General features: G+C 37.5%; 1 protein-coding gene across 7 annotated transcripts in view; it reads left to right on the forward strand.

The window, feature by feature from the left end:
* LOC149778269 (rap guanine nucleotide exchange factor 1-like) overlaps nt 1-18,001 on the forward strand; it is a 170,554-nt gene that overhangs the window by 121,417 nt on the left and 31,136 nt on the right. For 6 of the 7 annotated variants that reach the window (XM_089939068.1, XM_089939072.1, XM_089939071.1 and 3 more), the window contains 2 exons: nt 4,545-4,574; nt 16,522-16,693. In XM_089939068.1, coding sequence (XP_089795194.1) covers nt 4,545-4,574; nt 16,522-16,693 — 202 coding nt within the window. The remainder of the gene's footprint in view (nt 1-4,544; nt 4,575-16,521; nt 16,694-18,001) is intronic. The other variant, XM_089939073.1, reaches the window with a different exon arrangement.

Here is an 18,001-nt window from a genome sequence, read left to right on the forward strand (position 1 = left end):
TTGTAAGCATTATGATTTCTTTTCACAATAACTGTGAAGTTGTCAAAATTGATCAGTTGACAAATTAAGATTTCCAAGTGACAGTGTAACTGACAGAATAATGAAGATTGAAAAACTTTGGCAAGATTTAGGAGTGTGACCTTTTAGTCAGTTATACTGTCAGTGGAATTTCATTAAAGGGTGGTTACAACTGAGAAGGACTGTCAGGTGTGCAGCATGATTTTAGGGAGTTGTCAATATGCAAAACAAGCATCCACAGTTAGCTAAACATGGGACTCTGCTGGGGTGCTGAATTTGTCAATTCTTCAGTGTCACCTTAACCAACTACAGTTTGAGAACCAATGCATACTGGCAAACCGCACTGGAAATGTCTTGTAGGAAATAGATTTGGTTTTTGAGTGATACAAATACAAATCAGATCAGAACTTTCCATGGCGTCAAACATCATCAATGTTCACATTGAGCACAAAATTAAACGTTGAGCCCTATCTTGCTGATCACATTAGGTATTTTGATCTCTCAAAACTTATATTTGCTCTGTGTCTGGATGGAGCAATTTGTTTACTTTATCAAAACACTATATCAACCTTTAATTGAAGCTTCTTTTGAGAACATTACCCTAAAGACAGTATTCCTGCTTTCTTTAGCAACTGTGATTCAGTTTCTGTTCTATGCCAACCTGGATTTGTGGCTAAGAATCAGCTACCTCTAGTAGCTCTTGTTTCTATTGAGATTCCCAATCAGTCGTATGTTCATTGGGGAAAAGATTCCTTGCCCAGTTATGGATTTTGGGTTTCTTTTGGATTCCCCTAAAAGGAGAAGAAGGGGGTCAGGATGGTCTACTTCTCCCTCTCAAGGATTCCTCTGATATTTTGACAGCCTTCATTTCTGTAGGTGGATTGTCCTCACTGTCAAGATAATTTATCAATTCCTCACCAGGAGGGATCATTATTTCATGAGAACTAAAGCCCATGTGGTTAGGGCTGTTGATGCATATTGAGCCAACTTTAACTTTCCTCCTTGGGTAGTCCATGAGAGTAGGAAGTCTCACTATAACTTCTTATACCTTTATCTTTGATCTTTGGGTCATTAGCATATATTAGCCTGGGGCAACGATGATGATCCAAAGGAGTTTTGGTACCCAAAGAGATCTGGCACCTGGGGAAATCGCCTTGTCTCCCCCACCTCAGCCATTAGGTTATTACTGCTTTAGGTCCAATCATAACACCATATCTTCTTCTGGCAGTTAGTTTTGAAGTTGACTTTCCAAACTGGTAGAATTTTGCAATGCAGCAATAGCAGATATTACTACTGCTGGGTGGGTGGGTGGAAACTTATTTGAATTAAGTAGAATGTATCTGCTACTATTGCAAAGATTCTCTTCTCCCACTCAGCTATGGTCTTGGTCCAAGTTGAAAAGAAGAAGATATTCCTTACATTGGATTTGACTAAGAAATCTGACTGGGTTCATATTCATTTAGTTTTGATGAGGGAATATTTAGCTTGGATTGGGAACTTAGCATCTTGGAAAAAGGTAGCCATGCACTAGTAGCAGATATGTACAACGTAAGAAAATTAGTTTTACTCCAATATCGCAAAAGAGAAAACTACATTTTACATTTATCTAATTATTAAAATCCATGGAAATTTAGATGCAGTTATTGTACAATTAACCTGTGAATTGTTTAACTATTAACATATCTGCATTTCTGGATGGAAATAGTTGCATGAAAACGTAAAAGTAACTGAATTGACAGAAATGTACACGTACAGCAACCCATAAGTCCATGTTATTTTCAGGAAGTCATGCCTAAAGGTTGACCCCTATTATGCATGAATAGAATTTTCAGTAAAAATTGTTAACTATGAGCTAGAATATACGGTACCATACCACTACTTTAGAGTAAATGTAAATGACATATATCAACCAAATACAGTATGCAATATTTATTGTCTGTGTCATGTCATTTCATTGCTTCATGTTTAAACTTGAAATGATTATATTAGATTAGCTGATACATTTAATTTTTTTAAAGAAAAAGCAAATAAGAAAAAAAATTATTAGACATTTTCCAGTGTATGGTCATGAAATTTTTCATTATGTGTTAAAGTAGCAGTCATTATTACTTTGATGAGGGGACAATGCAGTTGCTACAGTATTGCATAGAAATTTTACCCCCACCACAACACTTTATGCATAGTGTCATACTCCTTTAAGATCTGTAGAAAGATATCCCTCTTTGTAAAGCCCATCATTGTACTGCTGCTTCTGATAACAGTTGATGGAGTATAGTACACTATATATATGTGTGTGTGTGTGTGTGTGTGTATATATATATATATATATATATATATATATATATATATATATATATATATATATATATATATATACAGACACACACTGCTATCACACTATAGAGTGCCTTATTATACCACTGTCTCTCATGACATGGTTATGGCACAGTATAAAACCCTATTAAAGATCTTTATACAATGCTGTCTCACTATTAATTGCCTCATAGCACAGCCTCATATTGGTTATGATTGAGTATTATACTATATATCTATCTATCTATCTATCTATCTATCTATATATATATATATATATATATATATATATATATATATATATATATATACCTTTCACACAGTACTTTTCCCATTTTAAGCCCCTTTTTATATCACTTTTGTCCATTTAAGGCAGGTGTGGTTATGGATCCATTAAATTGATATAAAAAAATTATCATTGCTGTTTCATTTTATTTACTTTATTTTCATTCTGCAAAATCTATTACATGTGATTTCACATCAGTAAATGTTCTATTTTGTGTTTAATGCAGTCAGGACACAGCCTTTTTTAAAAGCATCCCTTAGTATAAGACACCCTCACTTATTATGCATGTCCTTTTTTGGGTAGCTATAAACCACATTTGAAGAGGCGGAACTACAATTATACCTTACCATTAGCTTTACATACAAAAAATGGTATCCTACTTTCTTTGAGTACACAGAATAATTATGCCCATTCTGATTTGTTTGGCTGCTAAATGTTAAGCACTTCTTAGTCTGAAATTAAATTGTGCCACATTTAATGTGAATCAGAGATGCGAATTCCCAAAATTAATTTGACACTACCCATTCATAAGTGATCTACAAGAACTAACCAAGTCATTTGACCTCTTAAAGTTCCATGCTAGTATTCTGTTAATAGTTCCCACCATTAGTAATATACAGTATTTCTGCCATGATAAGACCAGCAGACCAGTCAAAGAAATAAGTCACAATGCCAAATTGAAAAATAGTATATGAACATCCTTTGGAAAAACTCAGCCCATAGTTTGGAAGAGCTTCGCAGGAGGGCTCACTTGCATCCCAAACCCTCAAATCATACAAAATATTTAAGGGGAATAAAGCAAAGCTACTGCTAAATATTGTAAATGGAAAGCTAACTCATTTGTTCAATCCTTAATCACAAGATTGCCTTGAAGTATATGTATCTATGCATTGGGTTTCAGTGACACATCAGCACAGCACTGACTATATGGTGTTGATATTAAATGAGTAAAAGTTCTACATATGTTAAAATGAAGAATTGGAAGAAGAAAATTTGAGGAAGATGAAAACCTTCCAAATAAAGTATCTCAACAAGATAAATGTTAAAGATGTTCACATTATGTGATACGTATGTAACATAGAAGACAGGTAAAAAAAAATTGGTAAAGATATTAACATTTTTTGAAAGGTATGTAACACAGAACGCACAGGTAACACAATTAGAATCCTTAAATATAGGATTTTACAGGAAACACGTGTATTTGGTTGATACTTTTATCATTTGCAACTACTTAGCTTTTTATGGAAGCCTTATCTAGTATCCGCATAAAACCTGACAGGTGGGGACTTTCAGTAATGAATTTATAATAAATGATTTGTAGTTAGTATAATAGCTCAATTGATGGTTTGATAATCTGATTTTATTACATTTGTAAAAACTCTCTGGCATCCCAGATGTTTTAAATCAGTCACCTGCATTGATCCCTTATAAGTAGCCTATTTTACCTCCAAAGAAAAAATAAGTATCATGGTAAATGATTGAATCTTCTCCAAGATGCTGGCAAAGCCCCTGGTTTGAATGCTTTGCCTTCAGGGTTAGATTAATTTATCCTATCCACACACAGATGGGGAAGATTCTTTTTTCTTGCCTGCCAAATGCATTATTTTTTGGCTTATGACTTCATACAGAAATGAAATATCTGTATACAGTTTACATTTATCAGTAAGTGTATCGATATTGTCAGGTTTATGATGTCACAGTTAGCACATGAGCATATTTATCCATGAATAAGATAGCTGTATCTACCCTTGGGCAAATTTTGAGTTACTTCTATCCAGTGGATGTGAAAAAATTGTGGCTTCCAATTAATAAGCAATCTTACAGTGGAAGGTTACTTGATAAGGCTTCCCACAAATATTTCATACTAATTGCATCTAGACATGCTTGCAATCTGTTCTTCATTTCTGTCATTTCATGCCCTTGCTAGGCTCCTACAGCGACTTGACCAGTCAGGAAGGTAAGAGCATGGTGTTGTGCATCCATCATTCCATCACTCACTCTCTTTGGAAAATGCTGTTAGATATATTCACTTCATGTGCCTCCAGTCAGACCTACCTTCCTGTCAGTAGAAGGATAAGAAAAGAATGATGACTCCAGATGCAATTTAATTATTAGTTTGATCAATTGATTTGTAGCTTTTTATGTGCAGACACGGTATTTGCAATAGTGTAAGATATACGATCCAAGTATGCAATATATTTATTGTAAGTGGTGATAAGTTTGCCTTGCTTGACATCATGTTTATTTCTATGACATTTCATTGAAAGATATTTTGTCTCATGAAGCTTCATAGTAAAAAAAAAACACATTTTTAAATTCTTTTAATTTTATATTTTAAATCACATATTTGAAAAGAACCAAAAAGATGACGGAATAAATTATTAGAATCAGCTTACGAGTAATATTTAAATATTCATGAATGTTTTTTTTAATAAGTCATTTGAAAAGTTACCATGAAAAATTTCATTTTGATGCAGTGTTGAAAAAGATGAAATATCTTTTGATGTGAATGTCGTTCTTTGATCGCATAACATGTAGTGTATATGGTTATAGCTGTATATCTGTGAATGATGGGTTCATGGGAAATGGTCATATTCACAAGTGGATCATTTTACACTGTGTTGAAATTTATATTTTGTGTCAAGCATGAAATCTGCATAAATCACATTATTACAACTCGGTTTTTCTTTTTATGTTTCTTTTAATTTAGCATAACTGTTGTGGAGCTTTGCAATAAAAAGCATGTCATGGCTTAGAAATAGCATACCAATACTCTTTATGGTTACAAAGCATGCCGATACTCTTTACAGTTACAAATGTTTCCCATCGTTGAACCATAGTACATTTGTAAATCAATATCAGATAGAGGTATCTTCTTGGAGGAATTTCAATCCCCTACATGTTTATGGCATAGTGTCCATTCTCTGTTACCAAAAATAGTTTATATTACTCAGAATGATAACAGATTTGATGGTCTTCAGATATTGGTGACACAGTATATGTCTGCAGGTCTTGAATGTCCTTTGATAAACGAGTAGACTTGATAGTAATTCCCCTTAAGTATTGTTCCACTGATGGCAATACATGAAATAATAATATGTGATTCTTTTTAAAGGGAATAACAATAATTTCTCAAATAATGTTTGAGATGTAAAGTCTCTACAGACTTATAAAGAAAAGAAAATTACAAAAATAGTATGAAGATTATGTAGAGCCATAAATATAGATATATATATATATATGATTGTAAAATAATTAGTTAATGTCTCTACCTCTGGATACATCTTCTTATATCAGATTGTATGTAAATTAGTATTGTCACTTAACCCAAAGCCATCAGTATTCTCAATAGTTTTGGTTATTGCTGGCAGTAAAGGCAACATTATTCGCAGTCAGCAATATTAAGATTTGGCACTACAGTTGTTACAAGTCATTGATAAAAGAACATTTCACACGCAGATCTGTTTCATCAGGACCAGGGTACAAAGGTATTTGTTCCACAATTTACATTTCTTTGTTTCAGAATAAATTTGCATTTATTTATTTATTTATCCATTATTCTGTCCAAAATACTCTTAAAGACTCAAATTATTTGCCTTAATTAACTTTTTATATGTCTGCATTGAGGCTGAGCATGTTATTTCATGATGTAGTCAGTCAGTCCTTCCATCTGTCTGTTACCAGTTCTGCTTTCATGCAATAATTCGAGTTGTGTACCATCTTTTCTAGATTTACCAAATTTTTGGGATGGCTTGCATATGGGTTTCAGGAAGAATCAGATTATCGGACTTCACAGTTATAAAGCTGTCTGAGTAAAAAAATTGAACTCACATTCAGTCCTCTAAGCCCTAAGCCCCCCTCCCATGCATGTTTCCTATTGCACTGGTTTTAAAATTAGGATAGGTACTGTAGTTGTTTTGTCTTTTTGTTTCGGGGGATGCCATTATACATATGATGATTACTATATATAATGTACTGAGTGATTCAAGTACTGCGCAGAACTGACTCAATTAGATGGACAAATCAATTTTGGAACTTTTTTTCTTTTTTTTTTTTTTCTTTTTTTTTTTTTCTTAAGGAGGGTTGGTGCTTGGGTCAGCACCCCAAATCAGGGCTGGTTGGCAGACCAAAAACACATACTTTTTTTTGGCGGGGGGACTAAGAGACTGACCATTACATTGGGGTGGAGGGTGTACCAAAGATTTTCTTGTGAACAGGAATATTTTCTTTCTGTTCTTTTTTTTTTTATTTGTTTCCTCAAAGTTTTTTTATTTTTAACTGATCCAGTGGATATAATGAGGGGTCACAGTAAATTGGGGCATATGTTGGAAAATCATAATAATTACATCGATCATGATCGAAGTTGATTTTAACAAAAAGTCACCTTAGAGTCTGTCATTTCACCTAAATAGGCCAAAAGTGAAGCACACTGCACCTTGTAGTTACTTTACAACATTCCCCCCACCCCTTTTTGTTTCAATACGATGCAGTAATAATCAAAGTTAACATTGACTTTTTGTACATTTTCCCTTCAAATAGGAAGCTGGAAAGATTAAAGAAATTTTGTGTTCTGTTGTCACTTTTGAGGCAGATTTGATGGTCATAAATACTAAAAACTTCCTGCGCAAAATTCACACATAATCTATGAAATACAAGCTTAAAACAGAAGTTTGGAGTCCAGTCTGAAACAAATTAATACCAAATGGATGAATCAAGGTCCATTACTAAGAAAAACAAATGATCATTGTATCCAGTATTCCATCACATAGACATTTAGAAAGATCTTCTTGTATGGAAATGGTTGCCAAATCTTTTCTATAATAGATTTTTTAAAGTTGCCATTTTATATATGTACATCAACTGTAGTGAAGCAGTATATTAAATTGTTACTAATTTAATAAATGTCCAATAGTATTAGTCATTGTCATTTTACTCATATGATATGAAAATATGCAAGTAACTGTTTTGAATTTTTTTTCACTTGCTTTTCCAAACTTTCATCAGTTTTGCCATATACTTGGTAGTGAGGGGTAATTTTACCAAAATATCGAGTCCAACTTGGACATAACCTAACGGTAAAATTATAGTTCCAATCTTGGGACACAAAAAGGATATGAATCAGATAAAGGAAATGTTCTTCCAAGAAGGAGTTACTTACATTCAATTGGGATATTTCAAAATAAAAATTCTGGGTCAGCCAGGCAGATCCAATTACTATAGCAGAAGCATCCCTTTATTTAGAAATCTACCAACTACATGGGCAATTTTCAATGCAGAATCCCATACTTAGATGTCCATGACAATGATTGTATTAAATACACAGTCTTTAGATTACAGTAAAAGTAGATGTTAGGGCACCAAATCCTAACACTAACCACATAATGCTGAGTACCATGCAAGGCAGCTGATGGTACCATTTTAAAGGTGTTTGGGTATGACTGCTGGGATTCAAACTTGCGGAAGGTCACAGGCTTAAACCCCAGCTGAGTCATGGCAAAGACTTATAAACATGGTACTGGCAGCAGCCTTGCTTGGTGCTCAGCATTATGAGTTAGTGTTCGAACTGGTCAGCCTAGTATCAGGATAATGTGACTGGGTGAGACTTGATGCCACATGTATGCAGCATGATGCCCCAGTGCTAGACAACACTATAAACTGCCACACTGCAGACATTGTAGCAATATAACTGAAAAATTGTTAAAGCTGCATCAAAAATCAAAATCACACACAGATGTAAAGTGGATTTTTAATATCCTTTTTTATACAAAGGTAAATACTTTGTAAGGGCTTTTTTTCTTCAAATTCATAACATTTGCCTCCAAAATTTTCTTTGTACCAACATAGTTACGCAGAGTAAAGTTAACATTTCTATTATGTAAATTTAAATGAGCTGCATGCAAATTTAAATGAATTTCAATAGTTGTACTTGCTTCTAATGATACATCATGTGTTTTGGTACATGGTCCTATGTCTAATTCAGATGTTATTGGAGAGTTTTCAAAATAGAAACAGATTTTGATCTTAAAAATGCATGTTTTCTAAACCAAACTGATTTTGGATTACAATCAGTACAGGTCATAAGTGATCCTTGCAACAAAAACTCAGTTTTATCCAGGAAAATAAACTGGAGAATGGAAAACTAACCATTTACAATATACAATAATACTATGACTGACACTAAAATGTTATTTTTTCATCCTTTTGTAAGAATTTAGTCCTATGTCTTGGTAGAAACAGTATAAACTTCCCCATGTTATCTTGGCCCTTTAATAAGAATTTAGTCCTATTTCTTAATAAAGTTAGTAGAAACTTCCTGTTATCATTTGCTAGCTATCATTGCCCTTTACAAAACATTTATTCATTTTTCTTAACACAGATAGCATAAACTTCCCCATGGAGTACCCAACATTTGCTATCTTTGTCCATTACAAAGAATGTATTCCTTTATCTCAGCAAAAATAGGTCACCTTGACATTAATTGCACTTTGCATTTCTGACATCATTTCTAAATATAGCACATAGACCAAGCGATATTGATTTCTCTGCTAGTGTTTACTTTCCATGAAGTATTGGTACTGTATTTAGTTTTAAAGGTGTATATACATGTATATAGTATCTAATGAAGCATGCTTTGTTTTTACCTTTGTGTATAAGCATGCTTGTTTTACCTTTACATGTACTGTGTACTAGGCTTGAAACTCCAGCATGACTACCTGTTATTACATAGAATTTTTAGATCCTTTATTAAAAGCCTATATACAAAATTGGTAAATGTCATAGCACAGAAAATGTATTGGTTAAGAGGGACACTTTCAAGATACCAAAAATTACATTTACCAGGTACACTAAAATTACTGTTGGTTGGCCATTCTATTATTCAAAAAGATTTCCATATTTTCTGCATTTTTTCAAACAGCAAAACAGTTAATTTTCCTCCGTCATAAACCACATGAAAATATTTAATTCAAAATACGAAAAAAAGCAGACAAATGAAAAATGTAACCTCAAGGCACCATTCACACACATATGGTATTAAGTTAACCATTAAGTTGTACAGCAAAGTAATCAGTAATCTCATTTTCGTGTACATTAATTAATGAAAACATACATTACTTGCCTAATTCTTTCTGTGCAAAAGAAAATGCAGATATATTCAAAATTGCAATGTCACATGAGACAAAAAGAATCTGCCATGTTTTGATTTTGTACCATCATCTCCTTTGGCATCCTTTGGCATCCGTCCGTCTACGAGAGACGATGGCATAGCTCCAAAGTACGCTTTTGCTTATCCTTCTTTTTAGCTCTCTTTTCAGCTTGCTTTATTCTTCTCTTTTCCTCTGCGTTTTGAACTCCCTGCCTGACAGCTAAACGCCAGCTGGAACGGTTGTTTGCACAGCTCTCCCAGTCGTTGACATTGATGTTTGCTGTCTTCATATCCTTCTTGCAAACATCTTTGTAGCGCAGATGTGGTCGTCCAGTTGGTCGTGCACCTTCTGCTAACTCCCCATATAACAGGTCCTTGGGAATGCGACCTGGGTCCATTCTCTTGACATGGCCGAGCCAGCGAAGGCGCCTCTCGCTGAGTATGGAGAACATGCTGTTCATGTTGGCGCGTTCTAGAACCTCTGTGTTGGGTACTTTGTCCTGCCACTGGATGTGCAGAATGCGCCGCAGACATCTCAGGTGGAAGCTGTTGAGTTTCCTTTCGTGTCTTGCATAGGTGGTTCATGTTTCGCTGCTGTAGAGAAGTGAGCTGAGCACGCACGCTTGGTAGACACGCAGTTTGGTCTTCTCTGTGAGGTTGGGGTTGTTCCAGACCCTCTGGTTAAGTCTGGCCATCACTGCTGCTGCCTTGGCAATCCTGCCGCCCACCTCAGAATCAATGGAGAGTGAGCTGGAGATGTTAGACCCGAGGTATGTGAAGTTCTCGACAACTTCCAAATTGTACCCGTCGATGGAGACAGAGGGAGGAGAGTCTATGTCCTGTGCCATGACATTTGTTTTCTTCAAACTGATGGTCAGTCCAAATTCCTTACATGCATGGGAGAGGCAGCATACCAGCTGCTGAAGTCCATCTTCCGTGTGTGATGTCAAGGCTGCATCGTCGGCAAAGAGCAATTCACGGATGAGTACCTCTGTGACTTTAGTCTTAGCACGGAGACGGGCGATGTTGAACAGCTTGCCGTCAGCCCTGGTATGGATGTACACTCCCTCGCTGCAGTCCTTGAATGCGTAATGGAGAAGCATGGAGAAGAAGATGGCAAAGAGCGTCGGTGCAAGGACACAGCCTTGTTTGACTCCGCTAATGACTGGGAATGCTTCAGATGTTGCGCCATTGAAGCACACTGTGCTGTGCATGTTCTCGTGGAACGACATGACAGCAAGCAGACGTGGGGGGCAGCCGATCTTCTGCAGGAGTCTGAAGAGTCCACTCCGACTAACCATGTCAAACGCCTTCGTCAGGTCTATGAAGGCAATGTAGAGGGGCATCCGCTTCTCGCGACACTTCTCCTGCAGCTGACGTAGTGAGAAGATCATGTCTACAGTTGACCTGCCGGCTCGAAATCCACACTGGGATTCTGGTAGATGCGGGAGGCTAGGATCTGCAAGCGTGCCAAGGCAACACGGGCGAAGGCCTTTCCGACGATGCTGAGGAGGGAGATGCCCCGATAGTTGTTGCAGTCGCTACGGTCTCCTTTGTTTTTGTACAAAGTGACGATGTTGGCGTCACGCATGTCCTGTGGGATGTATCCCTGTTCCCAGCAAAGGCAGAGGAGTGTGTGCAAGGGCTGGAGCAGTGCTGGTTTTCCGCTCTTGAGGACTTTAGGCGGAATGCCGTCGCTTCCAGGAGCCTTCCCACAGGCAAGGCAATCGATGGCTTTTCCGAGCTCTTCCAGGGTGGGCTGTGTGTCTAGCTCCTCCATGACAGGCAGGTCTGGAATGGCATCCAGGGCAGTTCCAGTGACACTGTTTTGGGTTGCATATAGCTCGAGATAGTGCTCAACCCATCGCTGCAGTTGTTTCCCCTGGTCTGTGATGACTTCGCCCGTCTTGGACTTGAGGGGGGCGGTCTTGTAGCGGGGGGGGGGGGGGGCCTGTCGCCTTTTTGATACCCTCATACATTCCTCTTGTATCCCCGGTGTCAGCAGCTGTCTGTATACTGTTGCAAAGGTTCAGCCAGTAGGTGTTGGCACAGCGGCGGGCGGTCTTCTGGGCGTTATTCCTTGCAATCCTGAGGGCTTGTAGTGTTCTGGGGCTAGGTGCAGCCTTGTATGCCAGGAGGGCTTTCCTCTTTGCCTCAGTCACGGGCTCCATCTCCTCCCAGTTTGCCTCATACCAGTCAACATTCTTTCGCTCCCTCTTCCCGTAAGCTGTGATGGCTGAATTGTACACAGAGTCACGGATATGGGACCACTTGGAATCAATGGTGTCATCAGGTGTCACTTTGGTGAGGGCTTCCTTCAGTTTGCTGATGAACTGCTGTGTTTTCTCTGGGTTTCTTGCACAGCAGGTGTTGATATGTGGGTGACCCTTTGTCTTGGTGTGGTGCAGCTTCTTGGGTAATATTCGCGCCTTGCTGGCCACAAGGGAATTGTCCGTGTCACAATCGGCACTGTGGTAGCTGCGGGTAAGGAGGACACTGGCCAGTTCTGCACGCCTGGTGATGACAAGGTCTAGCTGGTGCCAGTGGCGTGAACGTGGGTGTCTCCACGACACCTGGTGGATCTCCTTGCATTTGAAGAAAGTGTTTGTCACACATAGGCTGTGGGAGCAGCACATCTCCAGCAGTCGCTGACCATTCTCGTTGATCTTGCCCCTTCCGTAAAAGCCGAGACAGGTGGACCAGGACTCATGGTCAGCTCCCACTCTAGCATTGAAGTCTCCTAGTAAGTAAAGGCTTTCATTGTTGGGGATACTGGATATTGCCTGATCCAGAGCCTCATAAAACTTGTCTTTCTCCTCGTAGGTGGAGTAGAGGGTTGGGGCGTACACACTGAAGATGTTGACCGGGCCTAAGGATGTTGACAGCCGGAGGGCAAGGATTCTCTCAGTACCTGATGATGGAGGTTCAATGAAGGCGATTAGCGTGTTCTTGACGGCAAAGCCTACACCATGCTGCCTAGGTTCATCCAAGGGCTTCCCCTGCCAAAAGAATGTGTAATTGGCTTCCCTGATGGTGCCGCTGTCAGCCAGTCGGGTCTCCTGGAGGCAGGCAATGTCGATGTTCAGTCGGGAGAGTTCTCTGTCAATGACGGCAGTCTTCCGTGCATCGTCGATCTGCTGTAGGTCAGTGGTCAATCCAGGACACATGGTCCTGATGTTCCAGGTTGCAAAACGAAGAGTTGGAGTCTTTTTATTTCTTCTTTTAGTCTTTCCTGGTGCAGAGTTTTGTGGCCCACTTGTCGAGATGGTTCTCTAAGCTCCACGCACCCAGTGAAGCAGGCAGGACATGGCGGGCAGCACCTTACTGACTGGGGGCTGCCCAGCTTGAGGCAGGCGGTAGCTGTCCAGTGAGACCTGATGATCTCTCCCACCGTCAGAAGTAACCCCTGGCGCCAAGCTCTACACCAATCGAGCTTTGACTTAGAACCGGTAAACTGCTACTTCTCGTGTTGTGCCAACGCCATACGACGACGCTGGAGTGTCCTCTCCAGTGGAGCTATGAAGCCTGGGCAGGGTGGTATGGAGAATCAGCTGTTGCCCATACAGCAGATCCCCCCTCTCCACGCAGCTGGTGTGCCCAAGGGAACGACGAATGCCGATACAGCTTGGCACCAACGGCGTCGCAGGAGTAGCCGGAATGACGTTGAAGTCAATGTCATACCGCCTTAGGGACTCCATCTCCAGATTTTCTGTCGGGGCTTACTCCCTTAGCCTTTCCCATGAGTGAGTATAGCCACAAGGCAGCAGAGGTTTGGAATCGGAGTTTTCCTTCTCCTAGATGAGCTACCATCCAAAGTTTACGAGTCCCATCTACCCGAAGCAACTGGTTTTAAGGCGCCAGTGGGCCGCCTTCGCCCCTTTTCCTGTTAGTAGAAAACATGGTCTGCCTGGCTTCAAATCTATGCCACTCGCGAAGGCCAGGAGCTGGATTTTAGTTGACAGAGGCAGTAAGAGACGCAGGCCGTATGGGGCATTTTGGAGGATTGGGGCGCTTGTCTCCCACTCCCACCCCGGGCAATGTCAACCTTAGACCACACCATCATCTACAACCGAAGAAAATCAGCAGGAATAAAATTGATTGCATAGTTGTTCTATAAATAAAAACAAAATGAAGATAGATATGTTTGGACAAATTTTGATTTTATTTTTCCAGATAGGTAAAGGAACAGTATATTTCAAAAGCAGATGGGAGTATAACATAAGTCCTAAATACATTATGTCCAAGATAAGATAATATTGGCAATATTTCTGTTTTTATCAAAAACAATAATTCCAGTTTAGAAACAGATTGTACAAGCCAAATTGAACATTTTCCAATGGTGACTGCTTTAAGAGATTGTATCCATAATTAAAGTCCATTCTTTAAAAGGTTTTGGGAGTGTACGAATATTTTCGACGCACTCCAGCACATAAATTGAAGTCATCTCTAAGAGTAATTTCAAATTGCAGGGGTTCTTCCAGTGTGTGGCAAGACCAAGAACACATCATAGTGTGTGCAATGCAACTAGAATACCTTACAGTTCAAACATGGATGCAATCTGTCATCATGTTATCTTTATTCTGATCAAAGCTACAGAAGGTCAGAATATTCTATGAACCTGAGATTGACTTGCTCAAAATGTTTTAAGAATACCGGTACTGGCTTGAACCTTCAGTCTAATGTTCTGCCCTTGTACTCCAGCAAATTTTTGTACTGCCCCGTTAATGAACCCAATTTAAAACATCTGTACATTAAGTTTTCAGATTCGCAAGTTAGGACAAGTTATTGAATTTATTATTGTTATTGTAAAAATGTGTCTGCAAAACATCACAGCAGCACTCGTGTTGAAAAATTAAATGGAGGGGGGATACTGCACACATAAGAATAAAAAATGCAGATAGTGATATGTGTCCAACTTAGTATTTTTTATTTCCAACTGTTGGTGACAGTGGTAGAGGCACTAAGTGCTACCTTTGTACATTTGTCTGTCTCTCTGTCCATCACACCTTAGTTAAGCCTTGTAGTTAACACCATTAATGTTTTCATATACTGTATTTTCAAACCTAATAATTTTCAGCATCGTGTAAAATTTTCAGCTGTAATTAGTTTTTTTTCTAGAGTCAACAAAAACAAAACTTCCAGTTTGTATGTAAGCTATGGGATGTTTTACCTTGATGCAGAAAGAGGTTATTGAATAATTGACTATCAGAGTGAAATAGGTGATCACTCATGGCAGAGGTCACTTATAACAGTATTTCCTATATTATCATTCAAGTATTCTTTATTGGCAAGCAAGGATATAATGCAATCTCGTGTACCTAGCTCACTTCCAATTAGCACTGACTTTGCTGGGTGCTGCAGTACACAATCCTGACATTGTAGATATCGAACTCCCTTGTGTTTATGATGCTTATACAATAAATTTTTATCCAATATTTTGAGGATTTTTTGACTTTTTACCTTTTTTTTGTTTTATTGTATTTACCTTTTACAGAATTTAACATTTTTCCATTTTTAATTTTTTTTTATTACTCGTAAATATGATTTTTTTTCTTGGAGGATAAGCATATTTGAAACTTAACTTTTAACTGGCACAATTTAGCCTCTCTTGTGCTGATATGCTTTAACCCCATCATTCATGTGTGTGTATATATATATATATATATATATATATATATATATATATATATATATATAATTCTATTTGTATTAAAAAGTCTATTAATATTACTATTATTATTATTATTATATTGTCAAAGATTCCAATCTGATATGTAGTAGTTAAATAATTAAATGATAGGATGTAGTTACTTGTAAGAATTGGCCTCATAAGGCATTACACTTTCTTGGTTCCCATGGAAAGTTTTATCCCAAGAGTGCTCTGCCTCCTTCCCATAGAACCATCCATAAGGACAACATAATCATTGCAAGAATTAGAATTAGAATTGGTCACACCTACATAGCTCACTCTGAGTGCATCACTTGCATCACTTGCACCAAACCCTTTGCCATGGATCATATTATGGTAGATTGTTTTGATCTCCGTACTAAACATGATCATTACTACGATTTTCAGCACATGAAGCAACCTTTTGGTATGGTAAATGTGTCATGTACGTTAAATTTCTTGAAGGAAATGAACTTTAATTCAAAAATATAGCTTGTGTATTATCCTATTTCCTTTGAGTACTTTTAACCAGCATTTGTACTCTAATCACATTAATTTATCTTGTATTCTCTAATTATCCTTTATAAACACCATTTACATCCCCTATTGATCGGGAACCTTTATATATTTTTACCATGTTGTGATTTGTACTTTTATTGCATGTTGGTGATAAACCTTTGGATATATACTTTTTTTAATAACATAACTTCTTTGTGTAGCTATATAGCCTTACAGTGCTGTAGTGCTGTAAAATCAACAATTAATCAATTAATTTTCCAGATAAGACATTTGGAAAAAGTGATAATTTTCCTAAACATAAAGTTGTCAAGGCAAAAAGAATGTTATGTTTTAATATCCATATATATAAATTAATTTCATTGCATTAATCATGATAGATTAGTTTCAGGCATTGGTGGAACATCAATGTTCTATGAACACATTTCTACTATTTTCAAGGTATTTTCCATGAATTTCTTTCAAGCTGTGGAACCTTCTAAGCAGATTGTATTTGTCAGCAGTATTAGAATAGTGATACAGTTAGATATGTTACCTTTCCATGTTAAGTTTTGTTTCTGTATTTCCTCATTTTAGAATTCATGTATCAAGAGGCATTCTTGACAACCTACAGAACATTCATCACACCAAAAGAGCTGATTGACAAGGTCCTGTACCGCTTTCACAAGTTCCGTCACCACCAAGATGCCAGGCAAAAGGCTGCCCGAAATGCTTTCTCACTGCTTATTCGTATTATTGATCTCATGAGGTAAGACTCTGGAGCTTCATGTCAGAATGTCAATTATGACAGAGACTTGAAACTTGGTTCCTTTCTATATTTGCCCAGTAATTCAACAGCTATTACATGGGTCAAAGATTTCATATTTGTATACTTTTGTGACCTCACCATAGTACACAGGGGACAAAAATTAACTAATTTGCTTGTTACCATGATGATCATTTTTTTTTATGGATTTCTTGATTGCTACAAACCATGAAAGATCCAATTGACACTGATTGATCTTTTGAGACAGGAGAAGCACACTTACCAATATATGAATTAAAATATTTAAGAAAACTATTTTGCAGAACCAACAAAGTTTAGTTCTTATGAAAATAAATAATTCACAGTATTCATTGTAAGGCAATAGAGCTGTATGAATTCTGTAGTAATCACCACATAGAGTTGTAATCACCATATAGAGTTGTAGGAATTCTATAACAATCACCTCATAGAGTTTTAGGAATTCTGTAGTAATCACCACATAGATAAGTAGGAATTCTATAGTAATCACCACAGAGATGTAGGAATTCTATAGTAATCACCACATAGAGATGTAGGAATTCTGTAGTAATCACCACATAGAGATGTAAGAATTCTATAGTAATCACCACATAGAGATGTAGGAATTATGTAGTAATCACCACATAGAGATGTAGGAATTCTGTAGTAATCACCACATAGAGATGTAGGAATTCTGTAGTAATCACCACATAGAGATGTAGGAATTCTATATCAATCACCACATGGAGATGTAAGAATTCTATAGTAATTACCACATAGAGATGTAAGAATTCTATAGTAATCACCACATAGAGATGTAAGAATTCTATAGTAATCACAACATCAAGATGTAGGAGTTCTATAGTAATCACTTTTTCCATCATCTATCAGTCCATCTGCCTTGAAGTCCCTTCACACTTCTTGTAATGATCATGCTGTGCAGTCTTTACACATAATTTGATGCCATTTGGTAGGTGACTTGGCCATTTTACAAAGATGTCCATCGTCTCATATACGTGAATGTGCCTCTGAAGGGTTTTGTCTCATCAGTTCCACTGTGGATAGAGTTATGATCCTTGAGAATTAACTTCATATATATAGTTACAACATCATCGACTTAAATTAAGTAACAGAAGAGATTGAAAACCAACAAGTTTTGTACAATTTAACAAATAATTTATTTCCTTTGAATAGAATGTGAAAACTTAAAAAAAGAACTTACTGTAACATGAATTAAATCCCAGATAGTCCTAAAAGTTGTATCACGGGTCCAGAAGTATAGAGTATTCTAAT

This window comes from Sinohyriopsis cumingii, chromosome 17 (assembly GCF_028554795.1).
Source record: "Sinohyriopsis cumingii isolate HCF-2022 chromosome 17, ASM2855479v2, whole genome shotgun sequence".
NCBI lineage: Eukaryota > Metazoa > Mollusca > Bivalvia > Unionida > Unionidae > Sinohyriopsis > Sinohyriopsis cumingii.